Source organism: Melospiza melodia, chromosome 14, assembly GCF_035770615.1.
Source record: "Melospiza melodia melodia isolate bMelMel2 chromosome 14, bMelMel2.pri, whole genome shotgun sequence".
NCBI lineage: Eukaryota > Metazoa > Chordata > Aves > Passeriformes > Passerellidae > Melospiza > Melospiza melodia.
This window is the reverse complement of record NC_086207.1, coordinates 5,996,926-6,024,524: the sequence shown is the minus strand read 5'-3', so window position 1 is coordinate 6,024,524 and position 27,599 is coordinate 5,996,926. Positions and strand designations below refer to the sequence as shown.

The window sequence follows — 27,599 nt, the reverse complement described above, 5'->3', positions numbered from 1 at the left end:
CAAGATGTTGTCAGACCACAAGGGACATTGAAACCCAAGGCAAATTATTGGATAAATCCCGCTTAACAAAGGGGCCTCAGTGTTCCTCAGCTACAACTTCTATTTTTGAATTGTGAGTATTCCTTTTTTTCTTTAAAATATACAGTAAAACAGAAAGCAGTTGTGCAAGAGGAACTAAGTTTGGCCTGACTGTGCTTTCTAAGAGATCTGGGGGATTCTGCCACGCAAGGGTCACAAGGTGATAATTTTGTTGATGTGTAAAAATGCAGTCCCTTGATTCAGCCAGAAAGACACAGCTGAAGAGAGATGTGTGTGGAGAAAATCTTCTTTCTGAGAGAGGTTAGGGAATTGTAGGAAATACAAAATTCCAGTTGAGGGCTGAGGCATGGGATCCCCAGTGCTGTGGCAGACAGGATGTGCTCTGTGGCTGTGGTGTTTTCCTGGAAAAGTGGGAACAAGCAGTTCACAGCTGAATAACCCATACACAGATCCTGACAGGAATCTGCATTTCCAGGGCTGGAGGGTTTTTGGTGCCACTGAAACCTGTGTGTCTTTCAGATCTGAGTTATCTTTTCATAGAAATGAGGAGAGTTAGATTTATTGAGGAAAAAATTGGTTTTTGTCTGCTTCATAGCTTTGACAATGTTTGGGTCTACTCTGCATCACTCCAAATAACAAAATTGCTGCTGCAATCCTGATACAAAAAAAGATCTCCTATGAAAGTAGAGGCTTGTATGGATATTTATTTATGGTTCATCAAATTTGGTGTGGAAATAATTTCAAGAGGATATACATATCTTGGAAGTTAAGAAATTCTCATGTGCTGTATGATTAATGGACACTTTGTAGGAAAATTATATTTGTAGAGTACTGTATTTAAGGCATAATTTAAAAATAACATAGTCTTTTTTCTTTGAAACTGTGAATTTTAATGACTTCATTACTTTCGTTTGCTGAAAAGGAAAGTATCTTGAAGTTTATAAACTTCAGAAGGCTTCAGTACTATATGGGTTCTTCTCTAAAGTTTCATTTAAATATGTCCTGCAGCATATTTTAACATGCACTGGTTTCTTGAGCCTCTGTCTTTTCCATCAATCAGAAGAAGGGGTGTTCTTTGGAAGTGGTCAATGATATCTGCTACAGAAGAAAATTCCTGTGGGATGGAAAAAATGAGAAGACTAAGGCCAAAATGTCAGAATTATTAGTAACCAGTTGAAACAAAAGGTTTATTTAATAGTCTAAACATTTATCAATATTATAAATATATATAAGGTCCAGCTCAACTGTTCTCATTCCTGTCACAATCTGTAGCTCAGTAACTCTGTGTACAAACTGCTGCAATGTTTGATAATTAATTTACATACTCTTGGTCTGTTTAACACGTGCTTGATGTACTTGAGAGTTGAGAGGTGGCTGATGAGTTTAGGGTTCTGTCTGGATCAGAGCTGCCAGGAATGTGCTGAGCAAACCCACAGCCCTGCAGGCTGGGGCTGAGCCACCAGCCTGGGAGCAAAGCTGGAACTTGGCAGGTATGGATTAGCTCTCAGCTCTGCATTTCCCTTATCTGCTATCTCAGTGGGAAACAAACATTCCCTAACCAGGCACGTGGATTTCTAATGGCTGTGTCCTAAGGCCACCCCTTCATTCCCTGAGTGCAAACAGCATAACCTGATTCTGCTTCCAGCAATAACAATATTCTCTGAGACAAGAAGCACAATTCCAGCCAGGAAAATGGTCACCTGGCATTGAGGAATGAGGCAGGAGATGCTTTGAAATGAAATAGTGTGAAAAACACAGATTACCTCTTTTCCTTTTAAGCCAGTTCCTAACAAGTACAAGTGCTCCTGCTCCTGGTAGCGGATCTGGATGTTGTACACTTTGTCTCTGTACAGCACCATCAGGACGTAGGGGTGAGTCACTGTTTTCCTTGAGCTGTCTCTCACCAAAAATGTTCCATCCTGAAACAGGAAAAAATGAAAGATGACAAAGAGCAGACACTCCTGGGTTTGATCAGTGTAACACCTCTCACTGGAGCACTTGTGCTTCTAAGTGTTTCTTCTTTGTGAAGTCTTTGTCCTTTCTGATAAGAGACACTGCACCATTAAAGCATTTAGGTCTTTGGACAAATGTGTTGTCTTTCAGTTTGCTACTTCAAACTTTCCTCTGTTACAAAAGCAGATTCTAAAGGGAGGCAGGAATGGTGTTATATGAGGGAGATATTCCATTAAAGGAGGAAGTGAAATATCAAAGACCAAACCTCATATCACTTTAACCAGAAGAGAAGTTCATTTCCACTAAGTGCCAATCACATTTCCTACATGATGGATTTATAGACAGCTTAAAATAAGAGCAGTGTCTGTGTAATTTAGGTAGAGGCAGTGATGCTGTACCACTCTCTCTGCTTTTCCTAATTTCAGATGTATTTTGACAATTCTTCCATTGAAATCTCTTTCTTAAAGGCACTGAATGGGACCTCATAAATTGGACTTTGGTACAAGTCACTGGAATGGTGCACATGCCATCTTCAGCTCATGCCAAGTGCTGTGAGGCAGCAGAGGGTAACCACAACTCCCACAGCAATAATTATTTTTATCTTTATGATATTAAAGAAAAAAAAAATATATATATATATATGTGTGTGTATATATATATATATATAATATTACACATTTAATATATGTAATATATTATTCTCTAATGTTTATTTATTTATTATTTTAATAACATATTATTATCATAAATATATAAAGATTTCTTTTTAAATTATTTATTTTTAAATTAAATTAATTTATTTAAACTATAATAAATATTTATTATATTTTAAATGTATTCATTTCTAATTTATATATTTAATGTTAAATATTAAATTTTCTATATTTAATTTATTTCCACATGTACAGATGAGCCTTGTTTGAAGCTGCAGTTCATTTTGTTGAGCTCAGTGGCCCAGACAGGGGTGGGGTTGCAGTACCTTGTTTATCCTGCGCAGCGCTGCCTCTGCCTCGGGCCGGCTGACAAAAGCCACGTACCACTCATCCTTCAGAGAGCCCTGGGGCTGGGACAGGACAAGGACAAGGACAAGGACAAGGTCAGCTGCCAGGGAATGGCAACATGCAAATAAGTACAGAGAAGTTGCAGTGTGAGGGATGTGTGGGTCTGTGTGCAGAACCTCTGTGTGTCACAGATCATGCTGCTATTTATTGTGGTATGGAAAGTGCTGCTAAGTTGTTTTAAATTACCTGCTCACTTTGGTAAACTTGAAAATATTACAGTTATAGACATTATGTCCCTGCAATGTAGCTAAGGTAAGCTAAGAAAACAGGTATTTCCAAATACTTTCAGTAAAAGATTTCTTTTATGTTCTTTTTATGTTCTCTTTTGTCTACCTGGACACTAGGCACAAAGGAATCCTTTGCCTTCATCTGTTTGTTTTTTAGCTATCGTCTGAGACAACTGTGCAGACTTCCTGTAAATGCACTCTTTATGATTGCCCACCAGTGTTACCACCATGAGTGGTTTGCTCTAAACTTGTTTTATTTAAGGAAATGTGAAGCAAAAATGCACTTAAAAGAGTGAGTCCTTTACTCATCAAAGTTTTATGGAAGGAGAACTGAAAGTTTGATACTACTTGAAGGCAGTTGTGCAAAACAAGTAATCCAGAAAACAAGTATTTTTCTTATTTTGCTCTTTTGGGGTTCAACTATTGTTGTTTTTCTTGCTGAGGACAAAATAAGGCACTACAGTTTGACACAGAAAAGGAAACTGAAAGCACTCAGTAGTGTCCTGACAGTGACTGGAAAAACAACTTTGAAAGGTGTTGTCTTTCAAAACCAGAAAACTTGGTGTCTTTACAGTTATGGTTCATGTTTTGTACCTCATCTTGCTCTGTGTTTGCCTGGTGAACAGTCTGTCTGCTGGGAATTGGCAACGGAGGTCTCATGTCAGCTGGGCCTCTGGAAGGAGATCTGCTGCCTTCAGAGGTACAAAAGTAGAAAAACAATGTTAAAACCAGGAAAATCATTTCATCTGAGCACCCAGAGTGTAGGATCTTGATTTTATGGAGCATAAAGTATTTGTATCACCCTGGTGTAAATAAAAATAATGTGAACAGTGCAAATTACCAAATACCCAGTGCAAACAACTAAATAACTGTTTAGTGCAATCCAACACCCTGGTACTGAGACATCTAAAAATCATTTGAAATCAGATTTAGGGTTCTCTATGAGAACCAGGTTCTTTACATCATTCCATCCTTCATGCAGAGGGAATTTAACTGAGCTCTTGTGGTTCAGATTTCCATAAAAATAAATGAACTTGAAATCGGGATGACATTTTATCAGTTTCTGTACCACAGTTACTCACTTGAGAGCATCTTGGTTTCTTTAGAGACAGAAGTAACATTGTCTCTTTGCAATCCTTGCCTTCTCAGCAATTAGAAAGTAAAAAATGTCACTGTAGGACAGCGTTACCATGTGCAAAAAAATGACTTGTAAAGCAATTGATGTCTCAGTTTTCTTTTTTTTTTTTTTTTTCCTTACAAGATAAATATGGAGTGTATTTCACATGAAAAGCATTTGCTAACCTTTTTAGGGAGTATTAGCATACCACAGTGATTTGCATAGGTCAGCTCTCAGTACTGCACAGAAAAGGATGGTTTAATGAAGGTTTGACACTGGTTGAACTGGGCAGGAAGCCCAAATTTCATGGGGAAAAAAAGCCCAAAGTCTTTGACTCAGACTAAGTAAGATACACAAGATGCCTTTCAGGAACTTGATAGTTTTCTGCTCCCAGTCCAAGAAGAAACATCCATAGGAAAAAAAGCTTTTCTATTGACTTCACTGAAACTATCTTTCAACTTTCATCCACTTAAACAAGAAAAACAATGTAAGGATGTAGGATACAAACCTGGATGGAAGCGTGGTGGTAGAGAGCCAGTTGCAGACAGGTTTCTAGCACTGTTTAAAAAAAAAAAGAGTGGTCAGTATAAATACAACATTTCTGTGCTCTGATCACCTGATCTGGACTTGGTGCCTGTTTTACAGAATGTGAGAGCCCCTTGAGATCTATGCAGGGTGAGGAGAGCCTTTTCTTTTCTTCTTTTTATTTTCCTTTCCTTCTTTTTGTGTAAGTGGATCCACCTTTAAGTTTACCTGGAGCTCAGTATCTGGCAATAAGGCAATCAGTAAAGGCCACAGAGACTTCTGCAGCAGGATCAAAGCAGGAGAGCATTGAGCTTGAGGAGTTTTCACAGGGAATGGTCTGTCCTTCCCCAGAGCAGCAAGCACAGGGAGCAGCTCTCCACCCCTTTCTCGCTGCGGGGTTCCACTTACAGAGTTATTATCCTTGCAGCTTCTGTAACATTGTTGATAAAAATGCAGCTTCACATTTATGTTGCAAGCTGGGAAGGGCCAGCAACACCAGGGACTGGGGCATCTCCCACATGAGGAAAGGCTAACAGAGCTGGAAGCTGAAAAAGCTCAGGAGAGATCTTTTAAAGCACATAAATATCTGAAGGAAGAGCCAGGATCTTTTCACTGGTGCCCAGTGACAAGACCAGAGGTTCCCTCTGAACATCAGGAAACCTTTTTTTATTGTGAGGGCAAGCAAGCACTGGAGCAGGTTGCCAAGAGTGTTGTGGAATCTCTCTTTTTCCTTGGAGACATTCAGATGCTATCTGGATGTGGTACCAGGCAGCCTGTTCAAGGTGACCTTGCCTGGGTAGGGGGTTGGACCAGAAGACATCCAGAGATCTCTGCCAACCTCAACCAACATCCAAAACTGCTGAAAATGGAGTCCCACTCTTCAATTTCTGTTTCTTCACCTAATTGAGAACAAATTGCCTGCACTCCTTACCTTTACTCTTCATATTTCTCTTCTGCTTAAATGAGCTGTTAAAAAGGCTCTGAGATAAATATGCTAATTTTGTTTGCACAACAAAAACACCCTATCATGATTTGATTTATGGGAGAGAATCAGTCAGCCCGGGGGCCTCTGCTACAGCAAAATTTGGCAATGCTCTTTGAGTATAAGCAGAAATGTTCATCATAGGAATAGTTCAATTTGCATATGACCTTGCTATTGCTACTGCAGTATTTGTTTTGGTGTCAGCACTTCCAGAGAATGATGGTAAATGTGAGGAATTCATCAAAGAGCCATTAAAAAAATACAGATATTAGAAAATGTGCATCAGACATGGACTCAAAGAGCCCACTCTAAGTCATCTAAGTCTAAGTCTGTTGCATGGTACATCAGAAATCAAAATTTAATTAGGGGCTCTTCTGTCTAGCAATTGAAGCATAACAATCAAATATTTGTGAGTTGAAGTTGGGAAAAAATTGCAGCAAAGTTTACAATTTTAAATAGGAATTATCAACCATTCCAGTAATGATTTAGTAAAAGGGACATGAAATTCTTTCTGATTCAACTCCAGACAATGGAGTTTATGGAGTTTTTTTACTTTTGGAGTGTGAGGAGTTGCAGCTCTAACACTTGAGGGGTCCTAGAGTGTGCAGGACCCCTTTGTCCTGAATCCTGCCTTGTTCTGTAGGAAATGATCCCTTCCCAGAAGGACTGGTCATTCTTATGGACCCTGCAAGCAATGGGAGAGCAATGAATGGAAGCCTTGTACCGTGTAGGGTCTTGATGCCTTTGAATTTAGCTTTTCTATTTTTGAGATCCTGCACTGCTTTGGTGTATAGCTCTGAAACTCCATGGCCTGTCAGCTGCTGTTCTCCCATTTCACTGAGATAAAACAATTCCTCTTTAGTCCTGGAACTCAAGGACACCTCACTGTCTCAGGGCCCAGAGATGTAAACAACAGTGAATTGGGGGGGATAACTTGGAGTAAATGACTTCATTACCTGAAGCTGTAATTGGAGAATTAACTCCTGATATGTAAATGAGAAAAACTTCAGATTGTCTGAAAAAATCATGACCATGTTTTATCCTGGGTGTAGCCCCTCAGAGGCTTTTGACTGCCCAAGGTGACCCTATTGAAGGCCTTCAATAAATACCTGCTTTTGTTCTCTTAAGTTTGTCTAGCCTCTGGTTTAGGTGGCCACTCCTGGGCATCAGTTTAAAAAACTTCCTTGCCATAAAACAGAGGGATTCATGGTTTTTTCTTGGTTGCCTGATACAGAGCTTCAATTCTATAGAAGATTCTCCTGGATAGTAGGAACAGCACTAATTACCATTTTGTAGAGGCACAGGCTCAGTAATGAACTACCAAGAGACTGAGATTCAAAAGGAATGACCCATAATGGTGAAACAAACCTTTCTGCAGCAGGAATGCTGTTGGATCCTGGCTTAGGTGGAGGCTTGAGAGATTTGGGGGGGAATGCATTGGAGCTGTATGGGGGCAAAGACAGCTGTGGCACTGGTCTTTGTGGGGCAGCTGTGGAGAAGAAGAGAAGGAAACTTAAATCCTACATGAGATATTCTTAAATGAAGTAGAATGAAGAAATTCTGTCACCTTACTGCTGTTTAATTAGATAAATAAAATGCAATAAAGAGTCCTTGATGTGTTAGTTACAGTCTGGAAACTTATATGGTCAGCAGAGAACTTAAAAGTAGGTATTAAAATTAAAAATAAACTGGAAGTGGCTTGAGCAACATTTACATTTTCTAGGTTCTGTTTTGGATAAACCACAATTCAGGTACCTTAACTGCAGAAGGTGGTACATGTTTTCTGTCACATTGCTTCTAAATAGCAGAGTTGATATCTTTTTGAGCTCATTCTGAGATTTCTCCCAGTATGAAATAAAACATTTTCCTTCTGCAGTGTCCTCAGACCTGAACTAGCAGGAGTGGAACAGGTGAACTGTGCTGTGCACAGCTTAAATAACCTTATTCTTTATGGAGGCTTAGGGCAGTAATAATTCACAGAGACTTGTCCAAATGACCTGCTTCTGTTATGGAGTCACTTTACCAACTCAATTGCAGAAATCAGCATTCTGCAGTAGTTTATAAACACTGGTGGCACATGGAAGAATTTCTGCTTCTGTTCATAAAAGTGACTAACATTGCACAGAGCCAGCAGGGTCTGCTGAGGACTGGGAGACACCAGGTTTCTGTTTCCAGCTGTTTGAGGCTGTGTGCAGAACACAAATCTCTCTAATGTAATGTATTTCAAAATAAGAAATCCTGCTGGCTGGTAACTGGCTGTCTGAAGGAAGCTATTAGCTATTGATTTCCTGGGGTTTGTGGCTTTCAGATGTCAATGTGCATCAGGCACTTTAAAATAATTGTACTGCCTATCAGGGAACCACCTGACTTCAAAAATGGCTCTAAGGAAACAACTGAAGTCATTTCCTTTTTTTTTTTTTTTTTTTAAGAACTAAGACAAAGAAAGATTTCAAGTTTGAAAAATCCCTCTAGAAATACTTACTGTCTTCTTCATCCTGGGGAGCAAAAAAAAAAAAAAAAAGTTAGCAACATATTATAGCACAGTTCTTAGGAATGTTTTACAAAACAAAATCTGAACATTGGTGAATTTTGAGTATACATGGATTCTAATATCTACAACTTTACTTCCCTCTCTAAAATGTTGGGAGTTTTGTCTTTATGCAACACCAAATAATTTTTTAAGTTTTTAAAGCTTTAAAGTTTTAAATAAAGATGTGTGGTAGATGTCCCATAATGCATATTGACATAAAATAGTCAGAAACTCTCAGGAGATGGAAACTTTCCTTAATCCTTCTTGTAAGTGTAGACTCTCCGAGTTATCTGAAAGTGAAACTTTTAGATCAGCTTAAGCTTAAAAAATCCCCAGAAGGCCAAATCTTTTTGAAGCAAAACCACTTCTCCCATGTCATAGAAGAAATTCTGGCTTTATTCTTCCTGTTATCCAAGATAGAGTTCTCAGGGAACAAACTGAGCTTGACACAGAAGAACTGTTCAAAAACACCCCATGTGCCATGAAAGATCCATGAGTATTCCTTACAATTTACAGAAGAAACAAGTTTACCTTTCCAGCATTATTAGTTTGTACAGGTATTTAATTTTACTGTAACCCCTATACTTTTAAACATATGCTTTATACTTACTTCATTTTTCTTGTGTGGTGGCCAACTGTGCCTGAAATGAAAACAAAACATTCATCATAGGTGGAATAAAACTCATTCACTTCATGTGCATTAGGCCAAATTTTCACTAGAACATGAATTTATAGCAAGTTTTAAAGACCAGTGGATGCAGAAACATATTTTTTGTCATAAAAATATCTAAGGTTCTAATTTTCAGCCATAATCTAATGCATTATTCTAGTTCTTAGCCCATCTTGATTTTATCAACAAGGAAAATGTCTGATTAATTGATGTAAGATTAGAGCTTAAAACAAGCTTGTACAATGATGAAACATTAGTCTTCAAGTCTTGAACTCATTTATAATATTTGACAACACTGCTGGAGCACATAAGGATATCCGGCTTTCTTTGTTTCTCTGATCAATTATCCTGGCTGGTTAGTAGATCTCGATTATTTCTTCTCTTGTTTGAAGTACAGTCAGTGTTCAGCCCCAGGTGGTCTAGAAAATGCTGGGGAATGATGCAGCTCTGCTAGAAAATGCTGGGGAATGATGCAGCTCTGCTAGAAAATGCTGGGGAATGATGCAGCTCTGCTAGAAAATGCTGGGGAATGATCAGCTCTGCTAGAAAATGCTGCTGGCTGTTCAGAAGGAGTTTTGCAGGCTAATAAAATCAATGGGATGAAAGTACAGCTTTCCTTTTCTAACACCCAACACAATAGCAATAGAACTCATGTAAAAATGTTCCCTAGAGCAAGAACTTGCTCTGCTGGAAAAAACATGGATCATCTGTATCTTTGTACAACTGGGGAGTGAGTCATGCCCCACGTAATGGCTCTTCCAGATATGACTGGAGAGAGTTTTTCTGCCTTCACACCTTTCTGCAGCTTCAAGCACATCCTGTGCATATTTATGAACCAAACCTTTGGTAGCCACAGACCCTGCTGTCATGCAGTACCAGTAAATCAGACCATCCCGTGTTGCTTGTCCATATTTTTGTTAACTTTCATTTCTCCTTTATTGAATTTCAGTGAAATGAGCACTTACTTTCCAGGGCTTTGCTTCCTTAGGGGAGGTGGGTTGCCTCTTTCATATCTCTCACTTGATGGGACAGGAGGTTTTGGCATCATTGCTAACTGTTCTCCCAGGGATCTAAAGCAGGAGTGAGATGATGAAATGCAGGCAAAAAGCTGCTTATTAAGAAATAACTGGGGAATAATGGCAATGAGAGGATCATTTGCAGAGGATAAATCTTACCTTAGCTGTGAAACCAGAGGCTGCAAAACAACAAGGAATAGTTATGAGAATGTGTAAGTGTATCAAAACAGGCAAAAACTCTCAATAAACACAGAAAAATTACCTTCTCAGGAATGACTGGCTTCTTCCCTGAAAGCAGAAAAAGCTTACATTTAGAAAAAAATGGAAGTTAATTAATTAATCTTCCTATGAAATAATTGAGTTTTGAATAAAATTGAAAGTTAATCTTGCTGGTTGAAGAACTCATATCCTGAGATGTAAGCCAGAAAAATGTTTTGTCTTTGCAAGTGATGGTAAAATTCAATCTCTCTTATTGAAGGGAAATTTAAACATTTTCAACGTGGCACGTGTCATAATCACACTATCTAAGGTTCAGCTTTGAACTACTGGATACTTTCTTGCCATTATATAACAGATAAGGGTTTAGATAATAAATAAAATTGTAGAGTCATATCTGTAGATGCTTTATATAATGTGGTTTTCAGCTCTGAAGGAAATGCCATTTTTTTCTGTGTCTTATTAATTCTCAGCCTTCTTTTAAGTCTGTTGCCACATTACCTACAGCAGGGTATGCAGAGTTTCATTACCTTTGTATGCAAAGGTGATTTCCTCCTTTAACCTACTAAATATTTCCTTGTTCAATCACTTAGGTGTGCATCAAACCTTTATTGCACACGCTTCTCATAATGTATTTCTGTTCACCTGTGTGACCCAGGGTTGCTGTTTTCTGTATGAAATTTCTCTCCCACTTTGTAAGCTCTGCTCACACCGTTTATTCACAAACAGATTACTTTAATTACATTTGGTTGAGCCTTGTTCTTTTGCATTAATTATATACAAACTGATGATTTTCAGTAATTAAAGCAACCCCAGTGATATTAATGTGAGCAAATACTGACCTGATCCTGGGCTTTCTCTTTCATATGGGGGAGCAAGGCGATCCAGAGAGGGTTTGGTGCTTCTGTCTATAGAAGGAGCTGGGGCTAAACACAACAACTGTGTAAGATCATTTGCTGATATAAGTCAATATATCTTTATTTTGCATAGATTAGAACTGGTGTAACTTCTTAAAACAGCAATTCAGACTTGTATGAGTACAATTGTATCAGTACAGTTGTACAGACAGTTGTTCTTACAACAGCAATTCAGACTCCTGGTGAGTACAATTGTATCAGTACAGTTGTTCTTAAAACAACAATTCAGATCCCTGTATGAGCAGCAGAAGAGAGTGGAACTGAGGGAAAAGAGGAAGAGTGTTGTAGTCTGTGGGAAAGCTTTACAAACAGAACAGCAGCTGTACTCACGTTTCAAAGGCTTCATGTTTCTGTCTCTACTCAAGTCGTTGTTGCTTGGTGGAGGAGGGAAAGCTGGCAGCTAGAACAGATATTTCACAAGTGGTTAAAATGTGCCTTCACCTTTCTGTTTGGAGTGTATGAACCCCACCACACTCATCTGCCAGTCTTGTGTGGCACAGCACAAGGAGCAGGTCTCTGCTCACTGCAGGAAGGACAGGAGCCAGGCACCCTCCTGGAGCATGACCAAAATAATTGCTTTTTGTAGATGCAGAATTGCCTCCATCTGCTGTGCCTCCCCACACTCCAGTGGGATGGATGTCTCCTCAGGAAGGGGAGGTGTGTTGTCAAAGGAAAGGAACAGGAGCTCCAACAACCCTGCTGTGTCTCTGTGGCACTGCATCAGTCCCTCCATCACATCCTAAACCTTTTCTTGTGGAAACATTGGTATGTTTAGTGTACATCTGTTCTGACAAACACTGAACCTGTAGTGCTAGCTGCCAACAGCACAAGAGCTTTCAGTTTTGAAGTATTTACAGCAGGAAAAAAAAGGAATCAAATCTTGGTCATCAACGTTCTGATTACCCAGTCTCTTACACTTTTATGTGGTCCTAATTCAATTGGGCAAGCGCTAGAAGTATTGCTTGGAAAAACATAACCTTGTTTTCAAAACAGAGGCATCCCTTAAAAATATTTCATTTATGTGGGAGAGGCATTCACAAGTAGGTGTATATCCCCAATGTAAGAATTAATGAAGGAATATAAAATAATTAAATATATTTCTCCCATGAAATTGAATTATTCCTTGAACAATGGCCACCTTGTAACAGAGTTCAAATCTATTTTGATGGCTTCCTCTTCATACACTAGGTGAATAAAAATGGCCCTACTCTTGGACTCCTAAAAAGGTCCTGGGATAGGAAATAGGTGAGATATGAAGACAGGAACATACAGTAGCACTTCTTCCCCCAAATGAGGCTGGGCCAGGTCTCTGGGGCGGTACTGGAGGCTGATGTGGAGGCTGATGTGCTGATCTGGTTGTTGTAGGTCTGTCTAAAGAAAACAAAAATCCCAAATTAAACAACTACCCAGAGCTTGGTTATTTAATACTCATTCAATCTTTATGACAAAGAACCCTTACAAGAACCTGGCTACTGAAGTTAATAAATCATCAAGACATTGCTGTAGGATTTGCCTGGCAGTTGCTGTAGGATCAGTGTGTTGTGTTGGGAGTTCCAGGCTGCTCTGTCCCTGTGGGGGTGACTCCCCTGCCAGGCTCTGAGCCACAGGATTGATTTCATTCCCTGCAGCACAGTGTGTGAAACACCAGCCAATCTGAATGGCAGCACTCCCCACCTCCAGGCTGCTGAGAATTCAGACACAACACAGAAATGACAGGTAGGGAGAGCTGATTGTTCTTTTCCCAGCATTCACTAGAGTTTTTTGCCATCGTTGTGACAACCTGCTCTGTCCAAGGTTGCACTGCTAAAGCCACTGCAGCAGGTACATGTGTGTGATTTCATACAGGTTCAGATCAAAGGCCAAATAATGCACACATCACACAAAACTAATCTTTATTCCAGCAGAGCGTAGAAAATGTAACCTTAAAAGTCACAACTTTAAATCTTGCTTATGAACTACACTGCTACCTTCAAGGAAAAACCTTCTATATTCCATTATCAGCCACCTAAAATGTGGTAGTAAAACCTTATTAATAGCACTTCATTTCTAGTAATTACCTATATAATCAGTGCTGCTTGGAAGTGATTTGGCAGGAAATATGACACTGTGATGTGCTTCTTCATTATTGGATGGAGGTGGCTCGTAGCCATCACTGTCATGTTCTGCTTCCTCAGGCTCCTCTGTTGGTGATTCATAGTCAGCCTCATCTTCCTTTTCCTGGTCTTCATCAGGGCTTTCATAGTCATCATCGTCATCATCATCCTGGCAAATGAGCATAAAAAGTGGATGCTGGAAGAGAACACTAAACCCTGCAGAGCAGTTCCTGGTGGCCTTTCACTGTGGGATTTTTCACTCTGGAAAACACCAAACTTTTACAACCAGTTTGAGGGGGAAAAATCTGTTGAAATAATAGAGAGAAAGGAAGAAACTTTCCACTAATGCATTAGTGGGGCTTAAGAAAGGAAACAAATATTATGTGATGAAAGTGAGCGCAGTGGGAGGTCAAAATAAGGGGCAAGTTTGCTGAAATGCATGAAGTGTTTTAGGGAACAGCCAAGGCACCAGCAAACAAGTCAGTGTTCCCAGGAACACAGGAGCAGCAGTTGAGGCTGCTGATATTCATTCTTGCTTTCTAACATCTCCTCTACAGCATTCAACCCAGCTTGTGAAAATTATTCATAAATACTGAGGTCTTTGATTTGGGTCTTGGTGTTGTCCTGACCCAAACCAGCCTCGTTTGCAGGACCTCATAAGGGGACAGTGTCAATATGGTCACTGCACATCTGTGCAATCTGCCAAGGCTTGAGAGAAAAAGAGCCCTCCATTTGTCACTGGTACCACAGCTGGAGTTTCCAGAGTCCTGTGCACTGGCCCAGAGCCCATGTGCTCTGTAGGTGGTTACTTTTATCTCCTGTGCTCCCGGAATAGCAGCCAATCTCCTGTGAACTTAGTAACAAGTGGCTTCTAAAAATGCCTCTCCCTCTTATTTTTGGAGAAAAGCAAAAGGCTAACCATTAGCACTGGTTAGCCTCAGAGATCTTCATAAGCTCAGGCTGTGCATCAGCAGCTGGGGTGGGTGTTTCGCCTAAACACCTTGTTGAGGCATTTCCTATGCCAAAAGGCAGAAGGAACTTCTGCGGGCTAAATGGCTTTTTAAAAATAATACTGTTCAACACGTTGGCTCTAGAAAATAAAATGGCAAGAATTTGCCACTGAATAACACAGCAACCTCTAGGCACCTCTTTTAAGAGAATGAAACAGGCATGTAAAACTCAGCTGTGGTTCTGTGGGGAGCTGGTTGTAGGCTGGGAGCTACAGGAAGGCAGTAGTAAGGCAATACTGAATTTCTGGGGAGAGCCTTTTCTCAGTAAGGAAATCTGTGTGCAGCCACTCCCATCATTCCTGCTCCTGCTTTTCCTGCCCCAGCTGTGCTGTCCAAGCAGCCAGGGCAGGAGCAGAGAGCCCCCCTGAGCCAGGGGGGTTTCTTCACCCAAATACTCACAAAGGAAGACCAGCCACCATCATCCTGGGCATACCCTGTGGGAAGAAACACAACTCTGAGCATGGACACCTTTGTCAGAGATGTAACAACTTGACAGAAAGTGTGGGAAAGGTTTTACAGAGACTTCTGTGAGCCAGAGAGAAGATTGATAAGAGAATAATAAGAATTTCCTACCAAGGTCACTGACACAGAAACCAAGAAAGAAAGAAGGATAAATAAGAGAAACCTGCAACTGCCTGTTCCAATGAGCACTTGGTTTGTCTCCTGACCAATGAGTAAAGTGTAAACTTAGGAGGTTTGTAAGAATGTATAAAAAGCATGCATGCTATAAGAAAAACAGGTCTGAAGCCTTCTGAAAATGGAGTGTTGATTTGTATCGTGACCATCAGAACTAGAACAAGAAAGAACCCAACAAATGCCAGGTGAGTTCTGGACCTCAGGGCTGTGCCACAGGCAGGAGCTGTTCTTTCAGAGGCAGGCTGGCACTGATGAGGGCACATCCTGATTAAAACCAAGACAAAGCTGCCCTGCTGTGACACAGTCTGGGTGCTGGCACTTCAAGTTTGTTCCACTTCCAATTTAAATTATATAATTTGAAATAAAATGCTTTCAGAATGAGCCCAGACTTATCTCCTTGTTTAAGGCTATTTTAGCTTTCATAAAAGAAGTATTTGGGTTTTTTTAAACCTCAGTTCCCTCTCTAATACAGTGCTGCTAGGAGGAAAGGCAGGGGTGAAGATGTTGGAACAGAAATATATAAACACTGATACAATTTATTGGGTTAAATAAAGACGTTTTGACTATTCTCAGGTAAAAGTCTCTGCTCTTGCCTTCCTTCACCATCTTTTCTCTTTAAAAACACTTTTTCTTACTAATTGTCCTGAATCTACGTCTTTAATTTTTGAAACTTCTTTATACTCCCATATTTTTATTTATTGTTTTGGGTTTTTGGTTCCTAACCCTGCTCCCCTCTGTTGACTCTGCTCCGCAAGTATTTATTTAAAATTTTAATATTTTTAAACACTTTTTGTTTTTAAGGTCTGCCAGTATTCACTCACCTGTGTTTTCTGGAGATTTTTGTGTTTGGGCCCTGTAGCAAAGATACAAAAAATAAATTCTTTCTATTAAATGTTTGATGCTTCTATTGCAAATAAAGGCAATAGTTAACTGTCACAGCAGAAAGAAGTTTACATAGATGAGTTTAACTCTGCCCAAAATGCCAAATACATTAGCTGATATTTACATAGAGGATCCTAATAAAATCTAATCTGTTTCAAGAGGAATTGAAGTGTGAGAAGTCAGGTTTGAAGCAAGGGGACCCAGTAAATACATTTACCAGTCCTGAAAACAGAAACTTCAAAGTCCATAAATGGAAGGTCAAATAAGGTTTTTATGGTTTTCAGTTCTAGTTTTGGATTCTAGTGAATGGAAATGAGTAAAATCATGTTATCAGCTGATGCAAAACCATGTTTTTTAGAGTGGACTTGGTTTTCATTGGGTAGGATCATAAATTGTTCTTTTCTCATAGAATGTTCTTGCAATTTTTGCTCTTCTTCTATTGTGAAGGTTATATTCAGTGACAAATATTAAGAATTAAAGAGTATAATGATGTATAGATCTGTGGAATGCATTAATGATGATTTATTAATAATATATGTCTGGGCTTCATGGCCTTCTTAAGGGCTGTGTGCTCAGCTGGAAAATTGCAAGAAATGTGCAAATGTTACTTGGTTCTGGACATGGCAGAAGTGTCTGGGGTGTTTATGGGCTTAGCATTTGGTATTTGATATCAGATGGCATTAATGAAACAGAGCTTTATTTTACAGAATTTCCAGGCTGCACTTCTGCTCAGGCATTATTGATCAAATTCAAACCAGTCCAGGAAAGATCTGAAAGCTTTGAAGAAGAAAGCTGAGTTGTCTTACTCACCATTTTGGAAGGAAAGAGAGCCTCCCTTCATTTTTGTTTATTTCTTGGCTTAATTTACTTACAATTCTATTGGAAAAAAGAAGAAAAATAATTTTAAAAAAACCCTTGAAACCTATCACTTGTCAAAGCACAGAAATTATTTTCTTCACCATTATCCCTCAGAATTTGCTAAATTTGATCTGGTAACTCATGATTGTTATTTACTATGTGATAAAAACACTGAATTTACCATTGTATTGCTAAGTTGTGCTGCAGCATATCCAGCTACAAACTAGACTGTTTTTCCCTTGGTAAAACCTCATGTTGTTGGATTGTGATTGAAAATAAACATTAAATCCAGCAAGCCTTAGGATCTTTGGGTGTTGAAGACATCACACTGCTTCAAATAATGGCCATGGCATTTGTATGATTTTGCATGGAAAAAGCAAATAATGCTTCAGGAAAACAGAGCTTATGGCTGCAAAACCAGGGATTAAATGTTCCCTAAAACTCTTCTCTATTCTTTTTGTGTTCCTTCCTCTGCAGCCAAGCAATCCCTCCAGCAGAGAAGGGGAAAGGCTGATCTAATTCCATGTTTTAAGACATTTTCAGGGCATGGCAGAAATATTAATGGAATATCAAGAGGCTGTAATTTTATGCCTGGAGAGATCTTTCCAAGTGGAGGACAGTCAGTACTGAGATTCACAGGGTTAATTCTACTGAGAGACCAGAATTTTGCTCTGCTACTAATGAAGTTTGCCTCTATGACTATTTTGTTTCAAATAAAGCTTGGGATGAGCCAGGATCTGATTCTGAATTGTCATTATTTCTTATTGAGGAACACTCAGCTTCAATGTTGTTTCCTTTTGCTGCAGGGGACAAGGAAGTTGCTGTGTGAATAATAAATTCCATGTGAGACATCAGGAGATGTCCTGGCGTGAGCAGTGCCCTGCCCACATCAGTGCTTTGGTCAAAAAGTGAGTTATGGAATTTGTCTGTGGCTTTTTCCCTGCTGTAGAAGAGGCAGAGGAACTTTCAGAATATCTCAGGTTTTATTCAGCTAAAAAAGTAAAATGAAGTTCACTGTTTTTTGGAGCTAATAGTTCTTAGAGTTCAGACTTCCCTTCCAAACAGTCAGGTCTCATTCCTGCTCACTCAGAAATGAGACCTGAGTGTTTTGAAGCTTTCTGGATTAAACCTGGGCTATGAGCATTTACACCAACTGGTTTTTGAGGAAAAACTGAAAGGAAGAAGTTGATCATCTTATCTTGCTGCCAAAAAAATTAATCATATCATGCTTAAAATACAGTGTCTAACCTTTACTTCTAGTTTATTTGAAATGCTTCAAACCATTGGCTCAGAGGGTTTATTAGAAGAAAGCAAATTCTAGGAAGGTCAGGCTTTACAAGCAGCGTTCTCAGGGAAGATTGGTGCACTGAGCAGCTGAGCCTGTCACCCTGTGAGGAAGGAAGTACCAAAACCACACTGCTCTCTGAGCTGTGGGAGTGGATGATGGGAGAGGATAAGGCAACAGCACTTGCAGAAAATGTTACTCAGACTTCTCATTCTCTTTCTACCTCCTCCACCAGTTGCTAAACTTAAAACTGGCAGGAAGTTGAAATTTTTGAAAAAAACCCCACACAACCAGCCCCCAAAGCAGGACTCCAAAACTGGCTTTAGTTCACTCAGCTGCAGATACTGCTCACATGAGTAGAACCCACTCTACATGTATTGGGACAAAGGGCTTAAGATGGGTAAGAGAGGTGGAATACAAATCCTCTGGGGCCAGGAATTTGTTGACAGTTGCATATTGAGCACTGCCAAAAGCATAATTGGTGATCCAAGTCTTTGGTTTGGTTTTTGAGAAGACTCAGCTGGGCAGATGCAGTGCTGTGTTATTGACCTCAAAACAGACTGAGCACCAGTTCTGTTCTAAACCTTGCCACAGCCTTTGCACCCCAGCTGAGAGCATGAGTGCACAGGCACTGACATCTTTTACCTTTTTAATAAAGAAAGTGCAGATTTCTCAATTTTTATGTTTGCACTTTTACTCTTCTGAAAGTGGAATGACTTTCAGACTGTGCCATGTTTGCAGGCTCTGGCTGTGTCACACTGAGCTGGCAGAGGCCAGGAGTGCAACCATGAGCTTTCTGCTGCTGGAAATTTCTGGAGTGCTGTGGGGTATGCCTTAAGACTTTTCCACAAGCCTGGAAATTCCAGATCTCAGGTTTGCCATGAACCTGCCACTGCAATAGCCAGAGGGATCAACAGCATCTTGAAAATTTGGAATCCTTTTTTCTCAAAATAGTAAACAATAGGAGTGACAGACTAATTCCAGTGTTTATATCATTGTTGAGGTGTCAACCAACCACCAGTGTTGTTTTTAATGAAATCTTTGCTTTTTCTGTTTATGACTTCTGACCACAATAAGTAAGGCACATTCTGTTGAATGGGCTTTAAAATATTTTGCAAGACTCAAATTTGTTCTCCACAAATATAAAACTTCATTAATTTCTCTGACTGGCAGTACTGCTAAGAAACAATAGAAAAATTCTATTTTTCTTTTAAGCTGTAGATTGGACTCTTGTTTCACTAGATTTATTATCAAAATGTTAGCAACACCTTCATGATTAGGTTAGGACCGATGGTCAGTGTCTGCTCTGTGTAAAATCCACCAAATCCCTTCCCTGTCTCTCCAGTGTTTCTCTTTCACGACTGCTGTTTGTGAGGATTCAGGTGTGTATATAAACATAGTGGCATTAATATTAACTTTTTTAGCAAAGTTTTCCAGAAAGAGTTCAGCCCTTTCAGTAGAGAGTGCTAAAGATTTTAAGAAGTTATTTTCATTTTCAAAATAGTGCTTAAATGTGTGGTTTTTTTGGTTTTTATAAAGAAGCCAGAAGTTTTTTGAAGACGTGCACTGGTAACAGGGCTGGTAGAGATGAAATTTCAAAATAATAATTCATTAGTAATAACAGAAGGTTGTAGAGTTTTACTATTAGATTCAGGAAATGACCTGTCATACCTTGTAATGACACCTGTGACCTACTTTTGATTCTTGAAAAGTCACAGAATCGTCCCCAAGTAATGACACAGTTCTGTTCAAACCCTGAGCACCTTTAGCAAGCCCACACACCCAGCTCAGGAATTCTGTACAGATGCAGTCTGGGCCTTGCAAACCTTGTGTGATTCCAGGTGCTGGCTCCACTTAGGTCAGAATATTCCTGCAAAATTTACTGAGGAACAATCTCTCTCGTTAATTTATCCTTTATTAATTTGGTCACTGGCCAGGGCTGTAACACCTGCTGTTTCTATTGAGCTTTTTGCAGGCTATGCTCAGGTTTTAGCACTGCTATTAAGTATCAGGTAGTGTAACTATAATATGATACTGCCTCTTTCAGCTTGTAGAAGAACTCTTGCTACAGGCAGTTGAGGTTTGCATTATGATACAAAAGAAAAGTGTGAATGCGTTCTAGCAGAAGTCACCACTTTGTGTTGCAATGAGGGTGTGGAGGTTCTGAAGTAAAGAAATTAATGTTTAACAAAATGGCAGATTCTTCTGCCCTTTAATTCTATCCAGGAGGGTTGTTTTGGGGTTAAGTGGATTTTTGGTTTAATGTTGTTGTTGAGGGTTTTTTTTGGTGGTTGGTAGGTTGATTGTTTTTAGTGAGAATTAGTTCTCTTCCCTAGTAAAGCTCTAAATTCTTGTTTTAAACAGTGCCATTACATGGAGGACCTTTCTGCATGTATAATCACCATATTCCAGTGAATATTTTGCTTGTTTGTAAGTATGAAAAAGTTCCAGAGCTTTCCTTCAGATTTAAATATCTACTTATTTATTCAATTCCTCAAGCTGTGCACCAAGCTTCGCTCTTCTTTCAAAGCTCTTGATTTCAAATTCTTTTCTTGTTGAGAAATTCAAAAGCTCTGAGTGAAAAGATTGTTCAGTTTCTGCTGGGGTGTAACACATGAGAAACCCAAAATACCTGTCTGAAAAGGGCAGTTCACTTTTTCAGGAGTGGGAAAATCAAACTTTGAGGTACCAATGGGTTTGATGAGGAGGTAGGAGCACCTCCATATGGTTATAATTTCATTTTAGTGCTTCACCTATGGCATCAATATTTCTGGTATGTCTGAGTTTCTTAGACCATCCACTGACCCTACTTTTCTCTCACAAATTTAAAGGGAAATCACCAGAAGTTCTCAATTTTAAAAGCTCAGACAATGGGACCAAGAGGTAATTCTGCCAAAGGACTGCTAAGGTGGGACAAATTATCAGAGAATTACAAGTTCTACACTATGGTTAGATGAGTCTGTCACAATGGTCTGTCATCAACACTGTTAAATGTTTCTTTTAATTGAAAGTGAGTTCAGAAATTCTGAGACATCAGAATTTAAAGAGACATCTTCTTTAAATAATATCTGGACCTCCTTACTAACATATTGTACACCTCTAACCCCTATTATCAGGATATTTATTGTGTGAAAATAGAAATGTGATTTTAAGAAATATGTCACATCCAAGGAAATTTCAAATTCAGTCCTTCATATCTGTGCTGAACAAGGGTGTCCTGCTGGGTTCAGCTCTTCCCACCAGCTCACCCATGAACACAAAATTTTTCAATATTCATGTCTTCCCCAAAACACCTTCCACAAGCTCTGATACAGCTGAAAAAGCAAAGCAATTTGTATCTTGTGTAGCAAAATCAAGATATCCATGAAGGGAGGGAGTCTGGAACTGGGAAATGAGCAACAAAGACACAGCCATGCTGGAACAGCTCGAATTCCCTTTTTTCCCCCCTCCTTTGATTGAAGAGCTCCATGTGAGCTCCAAGGTTAGAAACCTTCTAACTTCCAGCTTAAATAGGGAGCAGAGAACTCATAGCAAAATAAAATCCTTCATTTTTCACCATGAAATATTAGAAGAAGTAAATTTATCCTACTCAATATTGACTTAATGGGATTATTTTTCTTCATTAAGTAACTTCTATGAAATGATGCAAACTGTTGAGATGAATTGGAAACTTTTTCAAGGCCTAAATCCACAGAGGCTGAGAAAGCTACTGAACATTGAATCACATGGTCCAGACTGATTTCTCTTGAACACCCACCTAAAGCACATGAAAATAATTTCAAATTCTCAGCTGTTGTGGACATAACTGACTTTTTCCCCCCTTTAAGTTAAAGTCAACAGTTAAGCAGTGAACAGTTAAGTCATACTTCAAAGGTAATACTTGCACAAAAGTTTAACCTTTGTGGAGCTGCTGTCACTCAAAGGATTTATGCACAAGTTCTTTTGAACATCCCCCAGACAAACTCCTTGTATTGTATCATTTTGCTTGAGCAGTCATGACAATATTCATTTTATTTTGGAATATTCTTCTTTTTCTCTCAGTGCACTCCAATAAACAAGTCTCTACCCAATCATTCACAAATCATTTGCCTGATATTTCCTATGAGACTTCAGTGCAAAACAGCTTAAATAATTTTTAACAATAAAGCAGTTTGACTTTACTTACGGCACTCTGAGCTTTGGGAATTTCTGAATATCATTTTCAGACATGTTCTGGAAATGAAACACAGGGGACATGTGACAAAACTGTCCATGGAACACCCTGTGACTGATCCAAGTCAGTCATACACATATATTCAGAATGTGACATGAATTCATGTGGTATTGATGTGACTTCAGAAGCCAGGTACATGGAATTCCTTCCTGTCTGCACAGTGAAATTAGGCAAGGTTGTGCATGATTGCCAAATTTCAGGGGAGAACTTCAGATTTTAAAATACAGAACCTTTGGCTGGAGTGTTGTTCTAAGAACCTTATCTGTAACACAGTACATGAAAAATCAAATGTTCTAGGGGACGCTGAGCTAGAAAACTCCTTGGACTTAAAAACAGCCTTGGCAACCTAAAAAATCCCACCAGAAGGGATGGGGGAGGATGTTTGTTCCCCCTGACCATAACACAGCCTCTGGGCTGAGGCTCCCCTGACTGAGATGTGCTCTCTGGAAACCTTTGTTTGTCTGGAAACCTTTCCTGATGCTCCTGCAGAACATCCCTTCTCTTCCTCCAGCATGTGCAAGCCCACAGTTAGGACAGATTCAGGCATTATGAAGAGTTTGGATTTTGCTGATTTAGTGTTTTGTTTAGTTAATCACAAGCTTAATTAATTATCTTTGGAATAGGGATGATAGTCTGGTTCTTTTTGTCTTTTTTACTGGTTACAATAATAGGTTTCTAAGTAGACATTGGTTCACAAAGCTGTCAGTGTCAAAGGACAGAATAAATCTTATCTGTGTTTTTCCGCACTATTTTGCCTCTGGGAGGAGTGAAACACAGGCTAAATGTGCTGCTTTTATGGAAATGTACTGCAGTACTTCCTGAAGAATCATATTTTTTCTAAAGGCTTTTTAAGCTTCTCTCTGGAGTTCTATTCTGGTGATAAACCTGACAAATATTAGAGGTATAACCTCTTTTATAAGGGCCACATTTCTGTTTTAAATAATAGAGAATTTTATTAGAATAAGTTACAGGGAACCCCTTTGGTTTTATTCCCACTGCATCTCAATAGGGTTTTCCTTGTGGTAGCCAGAAAGGTGACTCTGAAATCAGGGTGTTATTCTGATTAATTTTACAGCCACATTTTTACACCAGGTTTATCAGGTAGATCTGACAACAGCTACAAACCCAGCAGACACTCAGCCTGAGCAGCTGCTTCTGTGCAAATGTAATTTGGCATTTTCCAGCCACTCACAAAATGCATAAAAGATGTTTCTTAGGAAAACCATTCATAGAGAGAAGCAATTTTTTTTCAGATTGCTTTGTAGTCTGGAATATTTTACTCGACATCTTCCTCTGTTTAACAAGTGAACCTTTTCCTTTTTTTTCCATTATACAATTGCCAAGTAATTCAAAAGCTTTAAAAGAGTCTGAGCAGAGGTGAGCAGCTGCTTGGCTTGCTCAGTAGAAAACATCCTTCAAATCTGCTGGGATGCCTCTGAAGAGCTGCTGCACCCTGAGCTCATTCCAGAAACACTCTGGAAATAATAGAAAATCACAAAAATCGCTTAGAAATCACTGAGTTATTGCACTTTCTATTTGCACCTCACAAACTGCCAGAATGTCATTGTGCTTGCAGAGGCAGAAGTCCCACTCCAGCCACAGATCCTCAGTGCCTGAGCTGAGCTCTCCTAGGGCTGGGAGGATAAATCCCATCTGAATAATGCTGATTGCACCCTCCAGCAGCAGAGAGGTGTCAAATCCTGTTCCTACAACAGGGCCTTGAAAAATTTCATGTTTTGTTTCAATGAAATGTCAAAAAAATGAATATTAGGACAAGTAAATGAAAAATACAAAACTTTAGAAGAGGTATGCAGAGATCTCCCCACTATGACTAATTAAATGGAATAAAATTACTACTTCTGGGGAAATAGAATGGTGTATATTTGAAAATTAAAGCAAAAAGCAGTAATACTAAAAGCTCCTACACATCTTCATGGATGTGTATTTAAGACCTGGAAACAGCTGCTGTGTCAGTGGAAGTTATCAGCTTTTTTTTCTAAAATTAAGCCAAGCCTAGAGCAATGATGATTTAAAGCCACTGAGACTTTGCTTACTAGTTTTGATGCTCTTAAATTTTACTGCTTTTTTGTATTGCTACAGTAGAAATCTATATCTAATTTTATCTATAGAGGAATGAAGGAGTTATTCCAATGAAAGGCCAGTCATTCTGAGCAGGGCTGTGTCTTTAGTATGAGAGGATAATAAATAAATGTGGGTTTTCTATAGTTAATATTTCAAAACAAAAACTTTCTACATTCAATAATTCAAGACAAGATTATTGGTTTATAGAACTTCCCTGTCAGTTTAAAAAATACTAAAAAATATTCATATTGAACAAGATGCTTGGGCTCCCAGCATTCCACATTTAAAGCAAGTTGTCTGGCTGATTTTAGCAAAAGCATTTACCTCCCATATTTTTACCCCAGTAACCACCTGGGAGGTGCCTCTGCATCTGCCAGTGCAAAATAAGGAGTCAGAAACATCACTTGGGTGGAATTTTACAGGAAGGGATTTTACAGCTCCACTTACCAAAAACCTCTGTCCATTTATGCTGTGCTTCCTCACGACTTTCTCACAGTCCTTGTACTTTAGCTGCCAATGAGAAGATGATTATTGCACCCTTAACTATAAGAATCAATTAAGACACTTAAACATATGTCTGGCTTTGAGCAGATGTTTTCAAGATACCTTTTTGTATGCTGTGGCCTGCCTAAATGGCTCATTTTGTCCCATAAACATGGATTTTTATGACAGAAATCCTTCAGTAAACTTAAAGGTTTTCATCCATTTAGGAACACATTTCTCACATTCACAAAGCACCTCACAGTTGCCTGGCCCAAAGAAATATCTGAAAAAATGGATTATTGTGGTACTGCCTGGGATGAGCAGCTGCAGAAGTAGAGCAAAAACCCTATTATCCAGGAATACTAAAACTGACTGATCCCAGGCACAGAATTCATTGTTGGGATCAAAAGGTTTCACTTCTGCATGGAAATCTCACTTGTTAATCCTGGAAATTATCTACAATATTTGTAAAGCTTTCCCACAGTATTATGATTTCTAGTAGCATTTAGGACAAGGACATGAGCTCTTTAGAAGCTGCCACAAAGCAAGACATGACTTTTAAACATTTCCAACAGTTGTCCTAAGTTTGGTTTTGGGGTTTTTTTCTGGGTTTTTTTGGGTTTGGTTGTTTTTTGGATTTTTTTGGTTTTGTTTGGTTTTTTGTTTGTTTTTGTTTGTTTGTTTGTTTTAATTTAAGCAGTAATAGCATAATGTAAGAACACAATTCATATTTCTGGTCTGTGTCAAGTTGGTCAGGTCCATATCAGAAGGAGTCCAAAGAGCAGGCAGACAAAGTGACTTTTGGAGACTTCAAGACAAAAGAATGATTTTTATTCTGTCTGGAACTTCTGTCAGTGAAAATTCTGCAGACAAATGACTCTGTGCTGCTGGGATAGCTCCCCTAAAGCAGAAAAATTACAGAGATTTTTATGTCCTTTGCAGTCCTATCCCATTTTTCATGTTAAGGTGTAACATTGTAACTTGGTGTCCAGATCCTGGAAACAACCCAACAGCAGAGAGGAAAATTTTAGGAGCCACCTTCAGTTATTCATATGAAGAAACAGACCTAACTCTGGTAAATATTTTAGGATAGAGATTAAAACTTTTGTGCAGGCTGAGGATGACTTAAACCTGTAAACAATTTTCTTTTCTACAGTGAATGCTATTGTGATGTTACCAGCACAAGTCTGTATACAGAGGGAAGAAACACATCACTGTGATTGAGACCTAATCTCAATTTTGAAGTAGTTGATAAAAAATGCTGTTTAGTTACTAAAAATAAACCTTGGATTATCCCAAATATGAACATCTTTGCTTTTTCTAAACAAAAAGATCAGAAATTATTTGAAAACTTGGTTCATTCATTCTCTGAGTTTATCTCAGAGATAATATCTCTGAGTTATATATAACTCTGAGTGTACAATATTCTCTGAGTTTATCTCAGGGATAAGATCTGGTCACTTGTGACAGGTGCCCAGAGCTGGCTGACTTGGGCTGACATTCTTGTCTTACCCAGATATTTTAGATTACTTAAACAGCTTTTGCCCTGATTTAGCTCCCCAGGAGTGGAATGCCATTATCTCCATTCTGGAGAGTGTCTTGATCACTAGAAGGGAGGCACTACAGATAAATGTGCATTCAGTTATGGCAGAACTTACAGTTTTATCACTATTCAGAACATTATTATCAGATCTTTCAGAAAGCCGTTTTTTCCTTCCTAGTTTCTTGGAAATGATGGTCCAGCTTCCCTCTGCACCACTGTTGTGATGTTTTTTGTACTTGTCTGAAGTTACCTGTTGATAATGATCTCATCTGTTCCATCTCCAGTTTTTGGTTTCACTTTCCTGTGCCACCAACTCCCGCACCCTAAAATTAGGGGCTTGTAAGTAGTTGGCAGTTTCACTTCTCTGGAGATTTGGTAGACACAGATTCTGTGTTTGATCTGCTCATCTTTATTAAGTAGTTCTGCATTCTACTACCAAACTTGCCTCAACTCCCCAGATTAGACTCTGACAGAGTTATAGGAAAAAAAATAAACTTCACATTATTTCAAAATTAGGCCCGAGGTGTGCCAAGTTTTACAGGTCTAGCCATGGATGTGATTAACGAAGACATTCAGAGGCTCATTTGTTACACCCAGCAATTTGGAAAAAATATCACTTCTGAAAATCATTGAAGATGAAACAGAAAACTTGTAATCTTCACACCTGAGTGCCCTCCACAGCTGTTAGTGTGTGTTACACCAACAAGCATTGTAGCAACTGTTTATTTTCTCTAACTAAGCCGCAAGTTTCTCTTATACCCAATTTAAAAACCCCTTTCAAGATTCATTTTCGCTGACCAGTTGAGCTCAGCTCCTCATTCGACAGCGGTTTTGCTTTTAGTTCTGCAGCGAGCTTTGCCTATTATAAAATACCTGAATTTAGCCCAACCAATGTTCCAGCAGTTTGCTCCTCCGTCAGATGAAGACAAAACAGAGCCAAACTCACCATCCTGAAATATTCTGCTAAGTCATCTGGGTCCCAGGTGAGCACGTCGGAGCGGTAGGGGAGGTTCCGCAGGTCCATGGTTGATTTTCTCCCCAGAGCACCCAGGAGTGTTCACAGCCCTGCTGCCAATGACACAGCCATGGATTCCCTCTCTGTGGCCACTCCAAGGAATTCCTCGCCCAATCTCCAGATTTCAATCTCCTTTCTGTCAAGGAACTGTTCTGGTCAATTGAAATTATGCTGTGAGTTGGTTCCAGAGAGACACAGCTTCCTCTGGTACAAAATGGTCTCTGCTCTGAGAGGTTTCAGCTAGTC

At 39.2% G+C, this 27,599-nt stretch overlaps 1 protein-coding gene across 1 annotated transcript; it reads right to left on the bottom strand.

Annotated features, from left to right (window-relative positions):
- Positions 1–781: 781 nt before the first annotated feature.
- On the bottom strand, positions 782–27,599 carry LCP2 (lymphocyte cytosolic protein 2). The gene is made up of 21 exons (XM_063168553.1): positions 27,285–27,599; positions 24,760–24,822; positions 22,183–22,229; positions 16,685–16,750; positions 15,814–15,845; positions 14,756–14,790; positions 13,311–13,515; positions 12,524–12,624; positions 11,584–11,653; positions 11,179–11,262; positions 10,383–10,408; positions 10,280–10,299; positions 10,070–10,174; positions 9,045–9,075; positions 8,387–8,399; positions 7,273–7,393; positions 4,906–4,955; positions 3,875–3,972; positions 2,972–3,055; positions 1,803–1,958; positions 782–1,153 (listed from the first exon to the last, which is right to left on the bottom strand). The coding sequence occupies exons 1-21, from the start codon at positions 27,360–27,362 to the stop codon at positions 1,031–1,033; spliced, it is 1,608 nt and encodes a 535-aa protein (XP_063024623.1). The 5' UTR covers positions 27,363–27,599; the 3' UTR covers positions 782–1,030.

What these genes read in the sequence shown, in the direction of transcription:
- LCP2 (XM_063168553.1), bottom strand. Translation starts at nt 27,362, where the DNA reads ATGGACCTGCGGAACCTCCCCTACCGCTCCGACGTGCTCACCTGGGAC. An exon ending in AAAATCTCCAGAAAACACAG is followed by an intron (nt 14,791 to 15,813) that starts GTGAGTGAATAC and finishes TTCTTCCCACAG; the next exon opens with GGTATGCCCAGGATGATGGT. An exon ending in AAGCAGCACTGATTATATAG is followed by an intron (nt 12,625 to 13,310) that starts GTAATTACTAGA and finishes TGTTTTCTTTAG; the next exon opens with ACAGACCTACAACAACCAGA.